The 16,074-nt window shown below is 36.8% G+C and overlaps 1 protein-coding gene across 6 annotated transcripts in view; it reads right to left on the bottom strand.

The window, feature by feature from the left end:
- SFXN4 (sideroflexin 4) overlaps window positions 1–16,074 on the bottom strand; it is an 18,859-nt gene extending 2,785 nt beyond the window's left edge. The window contains exons 1-12 of one of the 6 annotated variants that reach the window (XM_058188014.1): window positions 15,594–16,074; window positions 13,896–13,961; window positions 12,023–12,094; window positions 10,294–10,320; window positions 10,130–10,184; window positions 8,165–8,190; window positions 6,542–6,595; window positions 6,366–6,449; window positions 6,217–6,279; window positions 4,629–4,716; window positions 3,015–3,130; window positions 1,911–1,996 (exon numbers count right to left, since the gene is read on the bottom strand). In XM_058188014.1, coding sequence (XP_058043997.1) covers window positions 1,911–1,996; window positions 3,015–3,130; window positions 4,629–4,716; window positions 6,217–6,279; window positions 6,366–6,449; window positions 6,542–6,595; window positions 8,165–8,190; window positions 10,130–10,184; window positions 10,294–10,320; window positions 12,023–12,043 — 620 coding nt within the window. In that variant the 5' untranslated portion in view covers window positions 12,044–12,094; window positions 13,896–13,961; window positions 15,594–16,074. Of the gene's footprint in view, window positions 1–1,910; window positions 1,997–3,014; window positions 3,131–4,628; window positions 4,717–6,216; window positions 6,280–6,365; window positions 6,450–6,541; window positions 6,596–8,164; window positions 8,191–10,129; window positions 10,185–10,293; window positions 10,321–12,022; window positions 12,095–13,895; window positions 13,962–14,458; window positions 14,939–15,003; window positions 15,216–15,422; window positions 15,554–15,593 lie in introns of those variants that run through there. The other 5 variants (XM_058188012.1, XM_058188011.1, XM_058188015.1 and 2 more) reach the window with 5 other exon arrangements.

The following is a 16,074-nucleotide window of genomic DNA, read 5'->3' as shown; positions in this document are numbered from 1 at the left end:
AAAACCATTGATAATCTGGACTCTTAGATGGATACAAGGAAATTTTCCGCAGCTATTTACCATTAATTTTTCTTGTTATTTTGACTGCCAAACACTATAGGGTGGATGGAGATACTAAATTCTAATTGAAAGGAAAGGCATGGAACTTTCAACTCCTTGGGAGCGGTATTTTATAATAAAAACAATAATAATACCATGTCCAAGAATTTTATAAAACACATCAAGAAATTGAAGCTTCCTACAATAACACCAGCGAAACTGCATAAAACTGCATTACTCGGAACATCATATATTTTAAGAAGATACTTGTTTGATACCTAGGACGCTGGCAGCAACCCATATCAACCATTAGCACCAGTCAATAGTATTAGTGACACATATTTAAATGTTCAGTTGACTGAGTTTCATTTTTAATGAATAAAAGAGATAATAATAATAAAAATTAAAAACACTGTAGCCTAACATTTCCTTTGATGGTTTGCTGCCAAATATTGACAGTTTGATGGGTGGACTGCAAAAATATTCTTCCAGATTCAGAGCCCAGTATGACATCCTGAAAGCATGGACATATAGAAGTATAGAAAGCATTTTAGAACAACAAACATTTTTCTTGTCTCCCTGATTTCACCATTCAGAATCTCTCATTTTAGGCTAATTGTTCCAATCATAACTCCACAAAAATTTGTACAGAATGAGAAAGCCCCCTTTATTTATTTTTTAAGCACTCTTTTCTTAAGGGTCTCTTAAGATTACAAGAAACTAATAATAAAACATTATCACCTTCATTTTTTTTTTATTTGCATTTATATCCCGCCCTTCTCCAAAGACTCAGGGTGGCTTACACTATGTTAGCAATAGTCTTCATCCTATTTGTATATTTATATACAAAGTCAACTTATTGCCCCCAACAATCTGGGTCCTCATTTTACCTACTTTATAAAGGATGGAAGGCTGAGTCAACCTTGGGCCTGGTGGGACTAGAACCTGCAGTAATTGCAGGCAGCTGTTAATAACAGACTGTCTTACCAGTCTGAATCACAGAGACCCTTCATAAACTCACCAATCCTTGAAAATTAGTACAGGAATTTAAGTTCATTTTAAAAAGGAAACTACAGTAAGAAACTTAAGGTTATTTGAACCTGAGATATATTGTGATATATCCTCCAGAAGACTAAATGATCACATATATCTTCCGTTAGCTAATGAAGACAGAATGAATCTAGCTGTACTTTCTTTGGGTGAGAATTTCATAAAAGAAGGTCAATGCAGCCTATTAGAAGCTTACACCTGACCATTGTAAGATGAGTTGATTTTTCTTGATTTTAATGCTCTGAATCAAATACTGATAGAAGTGATCTTTTAAATCAACGGGGGGATAATGGCTCTTTTATGGATTCTGGACTTCAACTCCCAAAATTCCTGAGCCAAACATGCTGGGTCAAGAATTCTGGAAGTTGAAGTCCACAAGTCATAAAGGGGACATCACTGTCCACCTGTTTTAAATGCTTCTTAAATGGTTTAGGAGAATACCATCATGGAAATTGTACTTAGTAGTTAATAGGCGATCAGAGTTATCTGGATTGCTAATGGTGACAGCTCTTCGCGTTGCATCAATCCAAAGTGAGATCAGAATCTTAACAGAATTAATAGCCACAGTTTCTGAAAAATTTGCCAGAGCATTCAGGGATACTTCAGATTCTGTAACCCATATAAAAGACCTTATTTGGTCCTAAATTCTTCTAGACAAGAAGAATCAGCAGCCAGGCTCAAATCTCACTACGAACTAATTGGCCAATGTTCAAAATGGGCTAACAGAAGGTTATACTTCCCGTTATGATATTATTTCATTATTGATAAGGGGTATTTGCTTTTTTCCTGCTTACTTGGTTGAGGAAACCTATTTATCTTACCGATTTATGAGATACACAGTAGTTTCAGAAATAATCATTGGCACGCCAAAGAGTATACCCCTGGATAATGCTGTTTCTCTTACAGCCTGTGCAGAAGGGGAAAAAAACAGATATGCATACAAAAGGAAAGTCAGAATCATAATATATTCAAGTCTCTTAAGAGCTTGCATTTTCATTAATCTGGATGCCACATTTTTAAAGTTTTTGGCCTTCCAAAGCCATAACAAGCCTGTCCAATTAATGTGGCATCAGAGGGTGGCCAATGCTGAGTATTATGGGCAACTTCTTGAAGCTGCTGGATGGCTGGTAGAATTGAAAAACATACATATATCACAAAACTTAATATCTCAGTCAGTTTAGCAACATGTGAACTAGGAGTTGTACATCTCAATGTTAAAGAACCATTTATCCTAACTACAAATCCACTAAAATGCTGCTGAGGCCATCTTTGTCATAAATGAGGGCTACTAGAATATGTATTTCCGTTAGATAAGCTATATGTCACAAATGTATAGTATAAGGAAACAATGACTTTGGAACTAAATGAAAAAAAATCACAATATAAGACAATCCAGTCTTCAAAGACACTATGGACTTAACAAATGGACAATTATGATCAAAGCAATTAGTCTTACTTATCATGATTATAGAGCCTGGGAAGCCCCATAAAACAAAGGGCCAAACTAAAAATTTCCCCTTTTGGGAGAGAAACACACCAAATGCACGTTCATAAGAAAATTCTGGTAAATAAGTAATGGGGAGAATGCTACTAAATGTAAATGTAAAATACAGAAATTTAGGACAAAAAAATTAATCATGCTGGATTAGAACAAATGCCTGTCTAATCCAAGAGCCAAATCAAAATCCACAAGCAGGATGCAAGCATAATCACATTTTTCCACTTCTATTTCCAGTAGCTCAAACCATCTATTGCCTCGTTTAATAGAAGTAATGCATAGCTATCATTGTAGCTTTTGACAGGCTTTCCTTCTAAATGACTAATATCCCTGTGATGATTTAATTTAATTGAGCATAGAAGTTTTAGTTCAAATGGAACAGAACGGGGAAAACCAAGCCAGGGAAAACATATGTTCCTTCACTTACTTTTTTCCCTGCCACTTGAGACATTCCAATAACTTCACCCGTGCTATGCATGACCTTAATCCCATTCTCACATTCCCAGTTCCTGACTGTGAACACATTGCATGCACAGAGAACACCTGCAGAGAGGACAGGAGAGGAGATCAGGCTTGGTGAGAAATGTAAACAAGGATTATTAGCCCTTACTCTCAATTCATACGGTAACATTTATATTAGCAAATATAATTTGCTAATATAAATGAACAGTGACTTAACTTGTGGCAGACATTGTAGAATTAAACACACACAAAAAATGCATTGTTGCTTAAATTCTGCTGCAATTGTTGGAGTCTTTTCCAGAAATTATAATTTTGATAATCAGTTGGCTTATGCAGAAACTGCTGAAGGTTTAGTTTCCAGTGTTTATTTGGCTCATACTGAAACTTCAGCCAAATTGGCATAATTTTCTAGTATTCTAATTTTCTTCATAATATTCTGCATCGGTTTCTGAAAAAAAAAAAATGGATGCACCCACAGAGACCTGGAGGAAGCAGTAATATGATGTATGTGATGTACAATGATGTATAAAAAAACAGATACTAATTATTGGAAATTATGATAAGGTTGCCAGGTAACCTCCTGAATTAAATGAAAGTCCCACTCCCTTTTATCAGAAAAAACTGGAAATTAAAACAATTGGGAGTCTGAAACTAATGGATGTGTGAACAACCTTTAACTACAAGTTATTTAAAGGAGAATGGGCTAAATTTATTCCATATATTTGGTAACTACAGGAATGAGAAATCGGAGGCAATGCCTTTGAAATTACATTATCAATTCAACATAATAGTTAAAGTTTCTTGTCATTGAACTTGTCATTGTCATTGTCATTGAACTTCAGGAGGAAATCAAAGAAGTTTGGATAAAAGAAGAGCAATCTTTGGGTAGGATGGCCAAATGATGGCATTCTTATAAAACGTGTTAAGACTCTGCCTAAACATGTTTGGCTCTTTATTAATAATAAAAATGGGTTGGACTGGAATCGCTATCTTAGATTTTACCAATCAACAGGATTTTTATACCTGAAAAACTGCAAAAACACTTGAAAACCACCTTCTTGACAAAGACCAATTTTATACTTTTATGAAGCAAGGATTAAGATTTAGAGGTAAATCCAGGACAAATGATATTACTTCATATTATTTGGTCTTGCCCTGGTATTGTCACATTTAGGGATAATATGAACAAAATTGTTAATGTAACTGGAATGATTGCTTTGTATTAAAAGAACATCTCTAGGAAATAGGCCCAGTATTTAGAATCTATTCACAATTAAAAAATAGCTTTTTCCCTAGCATAGGCTTATTAAACAAATGATAATAAAACAACAAAATGGGACCTCTGTAGCTGATTTCCAGCAATAAATTATTAATATGCAGTGTTTGTCAACATTTGAATTAGTTTTTTTTTTCAAACAAGGACAATTTTTAAACAACATGGTCACATTTTCAAGTTAATACATTTACAACCTAAATATTATATTTGAAAGAATGTTTATACCTGATTAAAATACAACAAAAATTACATAAGGCAACAACTGTAACTAATGTTTTAAAGAACTGTCGCTCTTTTACTCACCAAAAAAAGCACTTGCCATGAACTTGCTGAAGAAATGCCCTGGAGTATTTAGTGACTTTTTACGCTCTATAACATAGTGTGGGAGAGTCTAAAAACAACAGGATGTCATTGGGGGTGGGGGGGAGAGACAGGGAGAGGGAGACAGGGCAAGAGAGGGGTCAATGACATTGTTATTTTGCTTTATTTCATGGTAAAAGGGTGTTTTTTTTCCTTTCTCCTTCATTAGTACATGCTTTCTGCTGTTTATGAATTTAGACATGATGACGTTAATAAGTCTATCCTCAGTAAGCCCATATTATTATTTTTTCTGTCCCCCTCCACTTAAAAATAAGATCTAAAATAGGATATTAGTCTTTTATTAAGTTTAGTGTGCCTCTTCTGCCCTTTAAACTCTAGTCTTCCATACTAGAAAACACAACAGTCAAAGTAGCACTGTCCCTTTTAGTGACATCACACCACCATCAAGTCTCTTTTAGCCACAAGAGCAGGGATTGGCAACCTTCTTCCACTCAAAGACCAGAGATCAAGTCTGTAAGCAAATGACCTCTCCCTCTTTCTTGCATGAATATTCTGGTACTAGAAAGACTCTTCAGGGTGAACCTTAAAGACAGGCTTCTTAGAAGAAAATGAGACATGGCCAAAGGAAAATATAAGAGTGTGCTCAACAGAGTCTCAAGGAACATCTTATGACTTGGGAAAGAAATGCTTATGGAGAGAACTGAGTAACCCATAAACGCATATGCATGGGCTCATAATACCCATCCAAAACATTAATTTTTGTTAATATACAGCAGTGCAATTCTACATCAAGTCTGAGATAGAATTCCAAACTTTTTTTAGAACTGGCAGGTGAATATATTTTTGGAGGACAATGGGCTGGATGATTTTGGTTGGTGGTCCAGATCCGGCTTCTGGGCTGTAGATTGCTGACTCTTACCATAAAGGCTGGGGAAAGGAAGGGGTAAGTCAGCCTCAGGTCATAAATAGGTTAACTGTTGATAGTTTAAGAAAATCAAACAGCAATTTAGAGGTATTCTGATCAGGTACGAGTTTTAGTCTTGGACTATGCATGTTTAAAATACTATTTTAATTATAGATCCTGACACTGAACAAAAATAATAAACTCTACAGGTTGTCTTTCTCATTATTATATGCTCTCCATGGCATTTTTCTGCTTATCAATGCAGACATGGTAAAAATAAATACTTAGGCAAAAAAGACTTGAGTCTGTCAACAAGAGATTGGGAATATCAAGCTTTGAAGAACAGAGACACTACAAAATCTATGGAAAATCATGAACACATACAAATAAACAGCACTAAGTTTAGCTCACATCCCGGTGAATAAGCATGATAAATTTAGGCATTACCCATTGAATTTGAACATATGGTTGGAGGCAATTTTAAACAAAAATGCTGAACATAAATTTCCTTCTCATTTAGAAAAAAATGTTTGAAAACATTTAGATCACATTACCAGCACCTTCTATAAATTAACAAATAGCTCCAAACATGAATCCATGCAACTTTCCCGTGAAAGAAAAGCATAATTAGAAAACAAAAATCATACAGAAATTGGCAATACATACTCCTATTAAGGCCAAACCTGGGGTGCCCGCAACAGAGAGAAATGCCTGTTTCCATGGAAATTTCTGTAAACAAAAAATGTGACACCATGAAAATACACCTATTCTCTACACTGCAAAAAAATCTGTTGCAATCTGCCACGTATACTTACATTTTTCTCACCATTCTCCAATGGTCTTTTTACAGAATTCCTGTTTGCCAAACTGAATCCACCAATATACGAATAGAAAACAAACTGTAAAATTTGAGATTACAAATGCATAATATCAATATGAGTTAATAAATTTATCTAAACAAATTAATAAAAGTGAATGGTTTGGCCAGTACCTGCCGGAAAAACGATGAAAAAAAGGTTCTGTATGGTAAGGAAGCAATTGCAGCCTGTGAATAGAAGTTTATATGGGAAACACATCTGGACAATATTGCAAAGATACATACCTGCACTAGCAGATCATTTTATAATTTGCTACAGTACCATCATAGAGTTCCAGAAGCAAACATCCAGCCCAAATCTAAATTTGCTACTGGCACCACAGATCCCATGTGAGGTAGCTGCTCCCAAGTCACTTCACTTCCAGTTAATAGAATCTAAAGAAGCTTGAACATACCATGTCTTCTATTGGTAGCACCACTTTACTCTGCCAGATATATTATTTTACCACTGCCCTTAAAAGTATTCAAACGGAATTTTGGTCTCCATATTTTTTGGGATAACATAAATTAAGCCAGGGTTATGGCAACTCACTCATCACAATAATCTTAATAAAACTGTGTTCATGCATAATAAAAAACAAAGCAACTCCAACATTTAAAAAGCTGCTTCATCTATAAAGGTAAAGGTTCCCTTCGCACATATGTGCTAGTTGTTCCCGACTCTAGGGGGCGATGCTCATCTCTGTTTCAAAGAGCCAGCACCGTCTGAAGACGTCTCCATGGTCATGTGGCCGGCATGACTAAACGCCAAAGGCACACAGAACACTGTTACCTTCCCACCAAAGGTGGTCCCTATTTTTCTACTTGCATTTTTTATGTGCTTTCAAACTGCTAGTTTGGCATAAGCTGGGATAAGTAACAGGAGCTCACCCCATTATACAGCACTAGGGATTTGAACCGCTGAACTGCCAACCTTTCGATCGACAAGCTCAGCATCTTAGCCACTGAGCTACTGTGTCCCTTCATCTATACACTTATCTATACACTCATCTATATCTTTATCCCTTCATCTATATACTCATGCAAATCAACATATGTATTTACAATGGGCCTGTAATGTTTTGTGTCTACTTTAGAGTCCTTGGAGGCTAAATGTGCTTGAGTCCAATCCTATCTTAAAAAAAAAAATTCAATATTTAGAGGTGAAAAAAAGCATTTCAACATTTATACGAAATATGTTATATATGAAAATGCTTTAAAGTACTTTCCCAATATGTACTAATGTTATCGAATGGAATAGTTTTGTTAGCCCTCAGGTCCTTTTTTATCTCACCTCTTCTTTCATATAAGCAGTTTATTTTATTTTCCCTCCCACTAAATTTTATTCCTCATTTATGTTTGTTGATTTCATGAGCCTCTCCCAGTCATCTGTTTTCTTCTCCTTTCCAACTATCAACATTTTGTGCTATGTGATTATCACTGGGCTGCTTAGGAGGAAATGGGATCTTGTATTACGAAATGTTGTGTCCTGTGAATCGAAGGTGACTCAGAAATTGCCAGTATCTCCCTCTTTTGTGTGGCCAATTTGGACTATACTAGTGCAAAGATCAGTTTGCTATCCAAAAATTGTCAGCAATACGTGTGTTATCTCTGCACTGGAACATTGCATGCAAATTATGCTGACTAACTTGAGTCCAATTAAAAAATGGAACAATTAGTACAATAGTATCAAGATTTATATTTTATTCATTTTAAAACTCCAATACATATATTCTGAAAACTTTCATTGTTACTCACCAATGAAGCAGAAATACACACAAAACCTTTGAAAGGGTGAAAAGAAACTGTCCAGTTAGCAAATTTTTTGAACAAGTCCATCAAAGGGAGTGATAGAAATGTAAAAATTACAACATATACAGTAATGATAAATTAGGCACTACAGGTAGTCCTGAACTTACAACCATAATTGAGCCCAGAATTTATGTTGCTAAGTAAGATATTTGTTAAGTGAATTTTGTCCCATTTTATGACTTTTCTTGCCAGAGTTGTTAAGTGAATCACTGCAGTTGTTAAATTAGTAAAACGGTTGTTAAGTGAATCTGGTTTCCCCATTGACTTTGCTTACCAGAAGGTCGCAAAAGGGGATCACATGACTCCAGGACACCTGCAACCGTCATAAATATGAACCAATTACCAAGCATCTGAATATAAATCACGTGACCATGGGGATGCTGCTGCAACGATCATTAGTGTGAAAAAGGGTCTTAAGTCACATTTTTGTAACTTTTTTTGTCATTGTAACTTCAAACGGTCACTAAATGAACTGTTGTAAGTCGAGGATTACTTGTATGTAGAAAAAAAACATGAATTATAGAGCCTTATGGGGTTTTTTTTAGTTTTATACTTCATTACTTTAGAAAATTACTGATGCTAAATAAGCAATGGAAGTTTTAGAGGTTGTCAGTTACTTAAAACAAGGCAAAATTTTACTCTAGGAATTAATTGCTTCAATAATGCAACAGATTTTCAATTAATTTTTCCTCATTCCTACATGCTGGAAGCAAGTCCAGCAAGACAAATATTGCTAAACTCAAAAGATTTAAAAATTGATAATGAAGCCTTTACAAAAAATTGTAATTATGATATTGTTAATGTATAATAAAAATTATGGCACTTAAGAAGACATATATGGTTATGTACCCGTATATACTCGAGTATAAGCCGACCCGAATATAAACCGAGGTACCTAATTTTACCACAAAAAACTGGGAAAAACTATTGACTCGAGTATAAGCCTAGGGTGGGAAATGAGGCAGCTACTGGTCAATGTAAAAAATAAAGATAGAGCCAAGTAAAATAACATGAATATTTATTTGAGCGAAAAACAATAAAAGTGCAAAAGTGCAAAATGTTCGGCACTCATTTTTATTATGCAGCGCCCCCTGCTGGACATCTATCAAAAATACAGTATCTTTTAAAAGTACATCGAGACGTAGACTCGAGTATAAGCTGAGGGGGCCGCTTTTCAGCACAAAAAACATGCTGAAAAACTCGGCTTATACTCGAGTATATAGGGTACTTTAGATATCTTGTTAAACCGTGCGTTGTTCAACTACGATCTACTAAATAAACTGCAATCACCAGTCGATACAATAAATTAAGCCACAATCTTTGTTTACCAACTACAATGGCTGACTGCATGTAACACATTAAGCTCAGATTAAGCAAACTACATTAAAATTTAGCATGATTTATAATGCTAGTCTGCATCTGTTGGAATATATTCACTTCCCATACTTATCAACTCACAATCAACAATAAAAACAAACGTATAAATTAATATTGAGATCATATTCTAACATGCTTTCCAGGAATACAAGAAAATTAATGCAGGCTATGGATGATATCCATTAATAATAGTAATAATAATTTTTATACCACAATTGATTTTCCTTCCTGTTATTATTCATCAGTTTATCAGTACTAATAACAGTGTGAGGAAGTGATTAAGGTGGTGGCCTATAAATGGGAAAGCTTAGATTGAAATCCATCATTAAACACAGAGCTCCAAAGCTACTGCTGGACTCTTCATTTCCATTGTCCCCACTCACTGCACAGGGTGGTAGTTAAGAGATAAAATAGGAAGAAGGGGCTTATATACAGTTCCTTGAGTTTCTGAATGGAAGGTGGGTGATCAAACAAGTAAACAATTACTGTAAAAACCTGATTTCAAATTGCAATAAAATGATATTTGAAACTGACCTCCTCCTCTAAAGTAGAATGGAATTGTATCACCAGTGCTGGAATTCACACAGCTCTGAGGAAAGAAAAATACATACATAATCCCAAAGGATTATGGGACATTTCTACTAAAAGATGAAAAGAACAAGTTAAAATATATTCTTAAATGTAATAGGAAAACTCACCAGACTTATTTTCCAGGCCTCTCTGACCTAAAACATTGGAAAGGAGTATTTTAGAAATAGGTCAGAGACTATTTTATAGCTGAATATGCATTGTGGAATGACTTAGCTTTTCAAGAACAATTGATGGGGTTATTTAAATGTTTTGGGTTTTTTTGTCCTTCGATAATGCTTTTCCACATAATTTGTCATATCATAACCCATATGTATCCTAGATCACTTTTTTTTTAATCTGGCAGCTTCATTCAAGTTGTATTTCAACTCATTTAAAGAAATCATGACATTTAAATCATAGGTTCATAAAATAGATACACATTTATGATACATAGAAGTAATAATGTTCTATAAGTTCAGAACTAATTAAAATTGGCTTGTCATGAATGAATTTTGGGTTGGTACTCAAAGTTTGTTCACTTCACTTGTTAGTGTCTTTAGATAAATTTCTTGTGTTTTAAACCTAAGATTCTTATTTATTGGTCCCTATACTAAGAGCAAGCTAGAATATATTGGCTGACCCAACCAGGATTCCAGATGCAACACAATCTAAAGAAAAATATTTGAAGATTTGCTGATCCCCTTGTATTATTAGGAATAAATAAGCCTACATTAGCCAGCATTATCGACTTGCTGTGATGTGTGATTATAGTCACTCTTTATGGCATCCTTTTAAAACTAATAAACTAATGTGGTTTTTTTTATTTATTAAATTTTTATGCCACCCGTCTCTCCTACAAGGTGACTTTGTGGTTCTGTCAGTATTTTTGGCTCCCCCAAACTTTATATATTTCTATTTCCTTTTCAGCATCTATTTGAACTTTTAACTTTTCTATTTCCTTTTCAGCATCTATTTTGAACTTATTCATACCTATGAACTTCTATGAGTGGAAACGGAACAGACTCTATAGAACAGGGGTCCCAACAGCTGGGCCATGTACTGGTACCGATCCATGGCTGTTAGGAACAGGGCCATGCAAGCAAGCGAAGTTTCATCTGTGCATGCACAGGATCTAGATTGAGTTGAAATGCTACTGGTTTGGACTGGTTCGCACGAATCGGCAATAATAAAAACTACCGGTTCGGGCAAACCAGTAGTAGAAAATGCTACCAGTTTGGATGAACCGGTATTTCCAATGATCAGCTGTGTCGCGGGATTTATATTCACTAGAAAGTAGGAAATTCTGCTTTCTAGTGAATCTAAATCGAACGGCACAGTTGTTCCCCCCCCCCCCGCTTTTCTACTTACCTTAGAAAAGGCTTCTTTATCCTCCTTTTTCAGCACTGCACAGTAGCACTTGCGATGCGCATGCATGCCCGGTACACATTTGGTGCACACCACGCATGCACGCGCAAAACAAACCGGTAGCAAAGCGAGCCAGTAGCAAACTTCAGAGCATTTTACCCCGATCTAGATAGGATGCAACTCCCCGCCCCCGCCCCCCGCCCCGGTCTGTGGAAAAACTGTCTTCCACAAAATCAGTCAGGGGTAATTATTGATGTCACACTAGAAATGTGTTCAGTAGTATCAATGCATGACTACTTTACAGACAACATTACAGTGTTTAGCCTCACTTGGAGAGAGTTGGGATCAAAATGAAGACAGTTACAAAGTCAGTTCCTCTCTCAGTGCCTCAAGTTTCAGCCTACATATCAGGGCACAGCAATGAGAAACCTAATCATTTTTGCACACTAGAATGTACCGTAATATACAAATATGTTCAAAACATCACTGTACCTTTTTATCTTGTGAAGACATTACATTTTCTCCACTATTCAGTAAAAGATCTCTTGATGCATTAATGTCCGCCTGTATTTAGAAGAAAAGTGGAAATAAACTGGGTTTTTTTCTATAAATAAGCATTTCTTTTCTTGTGATGTTATTGTTTTTTTCCACTGAGTGTTTTTGTGATGCAAAATACAATCAACCAGTATTGGGCATGGTTTTTCTCTACTCCACTCTCACAGGTTAAGTGGATGGTGAAAGGACAAACTCAAAACAGCTTCTAGGACACAAATAGATCCAGAAGAAAGCATCAGGGGAGGGCTTGTCTCTCTCTCTCTCTCCCAGAGCTGCTGCTCCAATCCGATCTGCAAGACTTTTCAAAGGGAGGAAGGATGTCAGGAGTCCAGACTAGTAATCTACCATAGCATATTCATTCGAGTCCCAAACCATTTATGTAGTTCATGCAGAGAACCTGTTTCAATCTTCCTTAAATATACTGACTATGAATCAAACAGCACTATTTCTTTCCCACTGGTGGTTGGCTATATATATATATTTATAAATATTTATAAATATATATGCATAAAATAGAAAATGCTGAAGTACCCGTATCTTTTGACTGATAAGTGCAAGAAGCCTCAAAGCTAAAAGCAACCAGAATTGCTCTTTTTGGTGACGGCCTGAATTTGGTGCAATGCAGTGGTTCGCTCTGTGTATCGCAGGCCAACACAGATGGGTAAATTCTTTCTTTCAAATATTTGCTGTTACACATGCCATAACATTTTGAACTTAATTTTTTTTCTTTAAAATATTACTGTAACTAAAAACTTGTGGGAAAATAACAAGCATGTTACATTAACTATCATTTTTATGCAACCTGCCTGATTTTATTCTCCCATCTACATGACCCTTGTGGTTGTATTTTGTATCAAGAAAATGTTACTCACTATTAAGGTTGTCTTAATGATGCAATCTGAAACTGTGGCTTGCACTTGACTTATTTGACCTAGCTTTGGTTTAGCATGATATCCAGTCTCAAACTAATGGTTAATTTATGGCTCTTGTTGCTCCAGGGAAATGAAACAGGTTACAGGAATGGCTACAAATTGTTTCAGCAGCCACATTTCACTACTCCACTTTCAAAATTTACTCTTCCATTTACCCACGCTGGCAAGGAAGTTTTTTGTTTTTTTTAAAGGCTTAGAAAAACATTAATTTTCCCACATGCTTTATATAGTAGCGCTGATGCCGAACAAAATATTATTATGTCTTGATTTGAGTTCAGAGGAAAATAAGCAAACAGACAAAGTAATGTTGCTCAGTTAGCTACTTTAAAATAGCCAAGAAGAAAAGACCAGGAGGCTGCAGCTGATGCAGCATCTAGAGCATGGGTGTCAAATTTGATTGTGTCACATGATGTATTGCAACATTTCTTGCCTTTGCAGAGCCAGGGTAGGCGTGGCCTGCATGTGACGCATTGAGCCCGCAGACCACGGGTTTGACATCCCGATTTAGAGGTAATCCTCAATCTGAGATCACAATTGGGACTTGCACTCCATCATTAAGCTCTGTGACTGCAATTTACATTTTTCTTCCTCATTCACTATTCACTTGCTTATCGTAAGTCAGTTGTGAAACACACAAATATGACTGTGAGATGCTTTGATGGTCATAAATGCGAAGATTGATCACAAAGCTGTCATTTATTCAATTTCTATAGCCAACCATCTCAATCCAATCAATTCTTTTTTTTAGCATGATTTCAAATTGCTAAATAAGGCAATCAAGAGACTACCTGTAAAATTTTAATGTCATATGAACATGCCCACAGAAATGCTTTATAGCTCACTTTCAAGTTTCAATATCCAAAGCTTAGATTCCTTACCTCACGTGTAAATATGACCAAGGGGTCCAAAATTTCTATCCAGTGCTTCAATCTTTCGTAAAAAGTCTAAAGAAAGAGATTTAAAAGATACCTGAGCTTGAATATATTTTTGCAGTGATACTGAAATTAGTCAAAATTGCCCAATAACATAAACCCAGTAGTTTTACCCACACATCAAAGCCAAAGTCGCTCTCCATTACCCCAAACCTGTGCTTTTTTGATTAAACAAGATACCCGGCATAGTCAAGTCATCCATCAAAAGCATATCCCACAAACCTTTGAAACTTCATGCTTGATTTTTCTGGTATGTGATTCATGGAAACTCAAATAACTCAAATGAAGGATAACATCCTTTTGACAAGAAAAATCAACTGTGGGACGGGTATATGGAGCTAAAATATTCTTTCAGCCTCACCTGTTCTGCAAGCATGGGGAAATGGGTTGTTTTTAATGGGAAAACATTAAGCTTATCAATATTTATTATAGTGTTACTTGCAAAAACAAGCTCATATAAAAGTCATTTCTATTAAGCCACATCTGTTCTACAATTCTACTAGACTTACTGAAAATCAACTGGGCAAGGAGAATGCCAAATGTTGGACTGTAATCCAGAGGGTAACCCAGAGTTTCGAATACAATTCTCTCACAGATTTGAAGGCATACAGCCTCCATTTCTTCCTCCTATTGTCTTGATAGTGGGCAATACAGAAACTCTGAGTACATTTCAGGATTCTTATGGTACAACCCAAAGGGATATTTGGTTTGCTTTTCTCCCCCTTAATGTTATATAGGTTTCACTTAAGAGCAAACAGAACAGATCCAGAAACCATTTCCTTTCCTTCTGCTTCCAAATATATGCAGTAGAAGGCCAAGAACTCTGCCTTCTACGTTTACGTCTGTTTAAAATAAACTGTACGGCTCTTAGGACCAAATATTCTGATACAATCAAAGGGCAATGAGATTATGCCCACTCAAAAAAAAATAATAGGACAGTTCAAAGGCTTTGTGGTTGTAGTCATACAAATGCCATTTAATCCAGATATGCAGGGTGTGTGATACTATATCCATTAAAAAGCATGTAAGCCCCACTGAAATCAACAAGGCTTACTTCCGAGTAGACTTTAGGAAAGAACAAGTTTAATACATCCAGCTTGCTCTCATTTATGTTTTTATCACACCGGACTCAATAATTTGCTAAGTGCTCTGGAATGGGAACGTCCTACTTCTTGCTGTGCTGCTTTTCCTTCCTAGTTTTAAAACCTAGTTTGTGTATTTTGCCGGATCGAAGAAATAACTCCTTCCACCCCACCCGCCAGTTTTTCCTGCCTCTCAATTTCCACAGCCGCAGAGCCAGGGCGAAGCCATTTAATCCTTCGATCGCCCTTTTCCCCACGCCAGCCAACAGCAAAGCCTCGCTTCCTCCCACCCCAATTCCCGCCCGGCTCATCTTTTCACTTCCAGGCTGCACTAGAAAGTTGATGCCCGCCCCTTTGCGACCACGGCATAACGCTTTACGGTGAACCGTACTTGACCCTCGTTTCTCCAAAACTGCAAATTCAAATCCATGATGCTCGGATGGCCGCGCCGGAAAGCGGCTGGTTCCGGAAAACGTCGGCAAAATCACCCACCCACCCGCGGAGATCTTTTCGCGTTTGCGGGATCATCCCCTCCCTCGCCTTTGACGTCATTCATGCTCACCGCTGCTCGTTTGTTCCTCGGACGCCGATTTGATTTCCAAAAGGTGTTTCAAACACTCCCATTTTCACCCGAAAAACTCGAATCCCCGTGGAAAGATTCTCCCCCCGTTTCCCGGAAAAAGAGGGGACGGCAGGTGTAGAGTCGCAAAATGGGAGGAGAGGGGTGACAGTCCTCCCCTAGCTTCAAGGCTAGGAATAAATGTAGGAACACTCCAGCCAACACGCTTTTGCATTTCGTTTTTGAAATCAAACAATTGCACTCATTATTAAGGCTGCAGTTGGCCTGTCAACGAACGGATAGGAAGTTTTAGGCTGGGTTCGCATAACTTGGGGACTGGGCAACTGATGTAATGCACGCGTTGTGTGAATCTGGCACGCGATGATGACCCGGTGCGATGCGAAGCAAACGTTTCTGGCTCGGATCAAGCTGCGCGCTTACTGGCTCATAGCGCGATCGTGCAGTACGTTTGCATCGCGGTAAC

This window comes from Ahaetulla prasina, chromosome 6 (genome assembly GCF_028640845.1).
Source record: "Ahaetulla prasina isolate Xishuangbanna chromosome 6, ASM2864084v1, whole genome shotgun sequence".
Classification (NCBI taxonomy): Eukaryota; Metazoa; Chordata; class Lepidosauria; order Squamata; family Colubridae; genus Ahaetulla; species Ahaetulla prasina.
The sequence above is the reverse complement of the archived record's forward strand: the minus strand, read 5'-3'. Positions and strand labels throughout refer to the sequence as shown.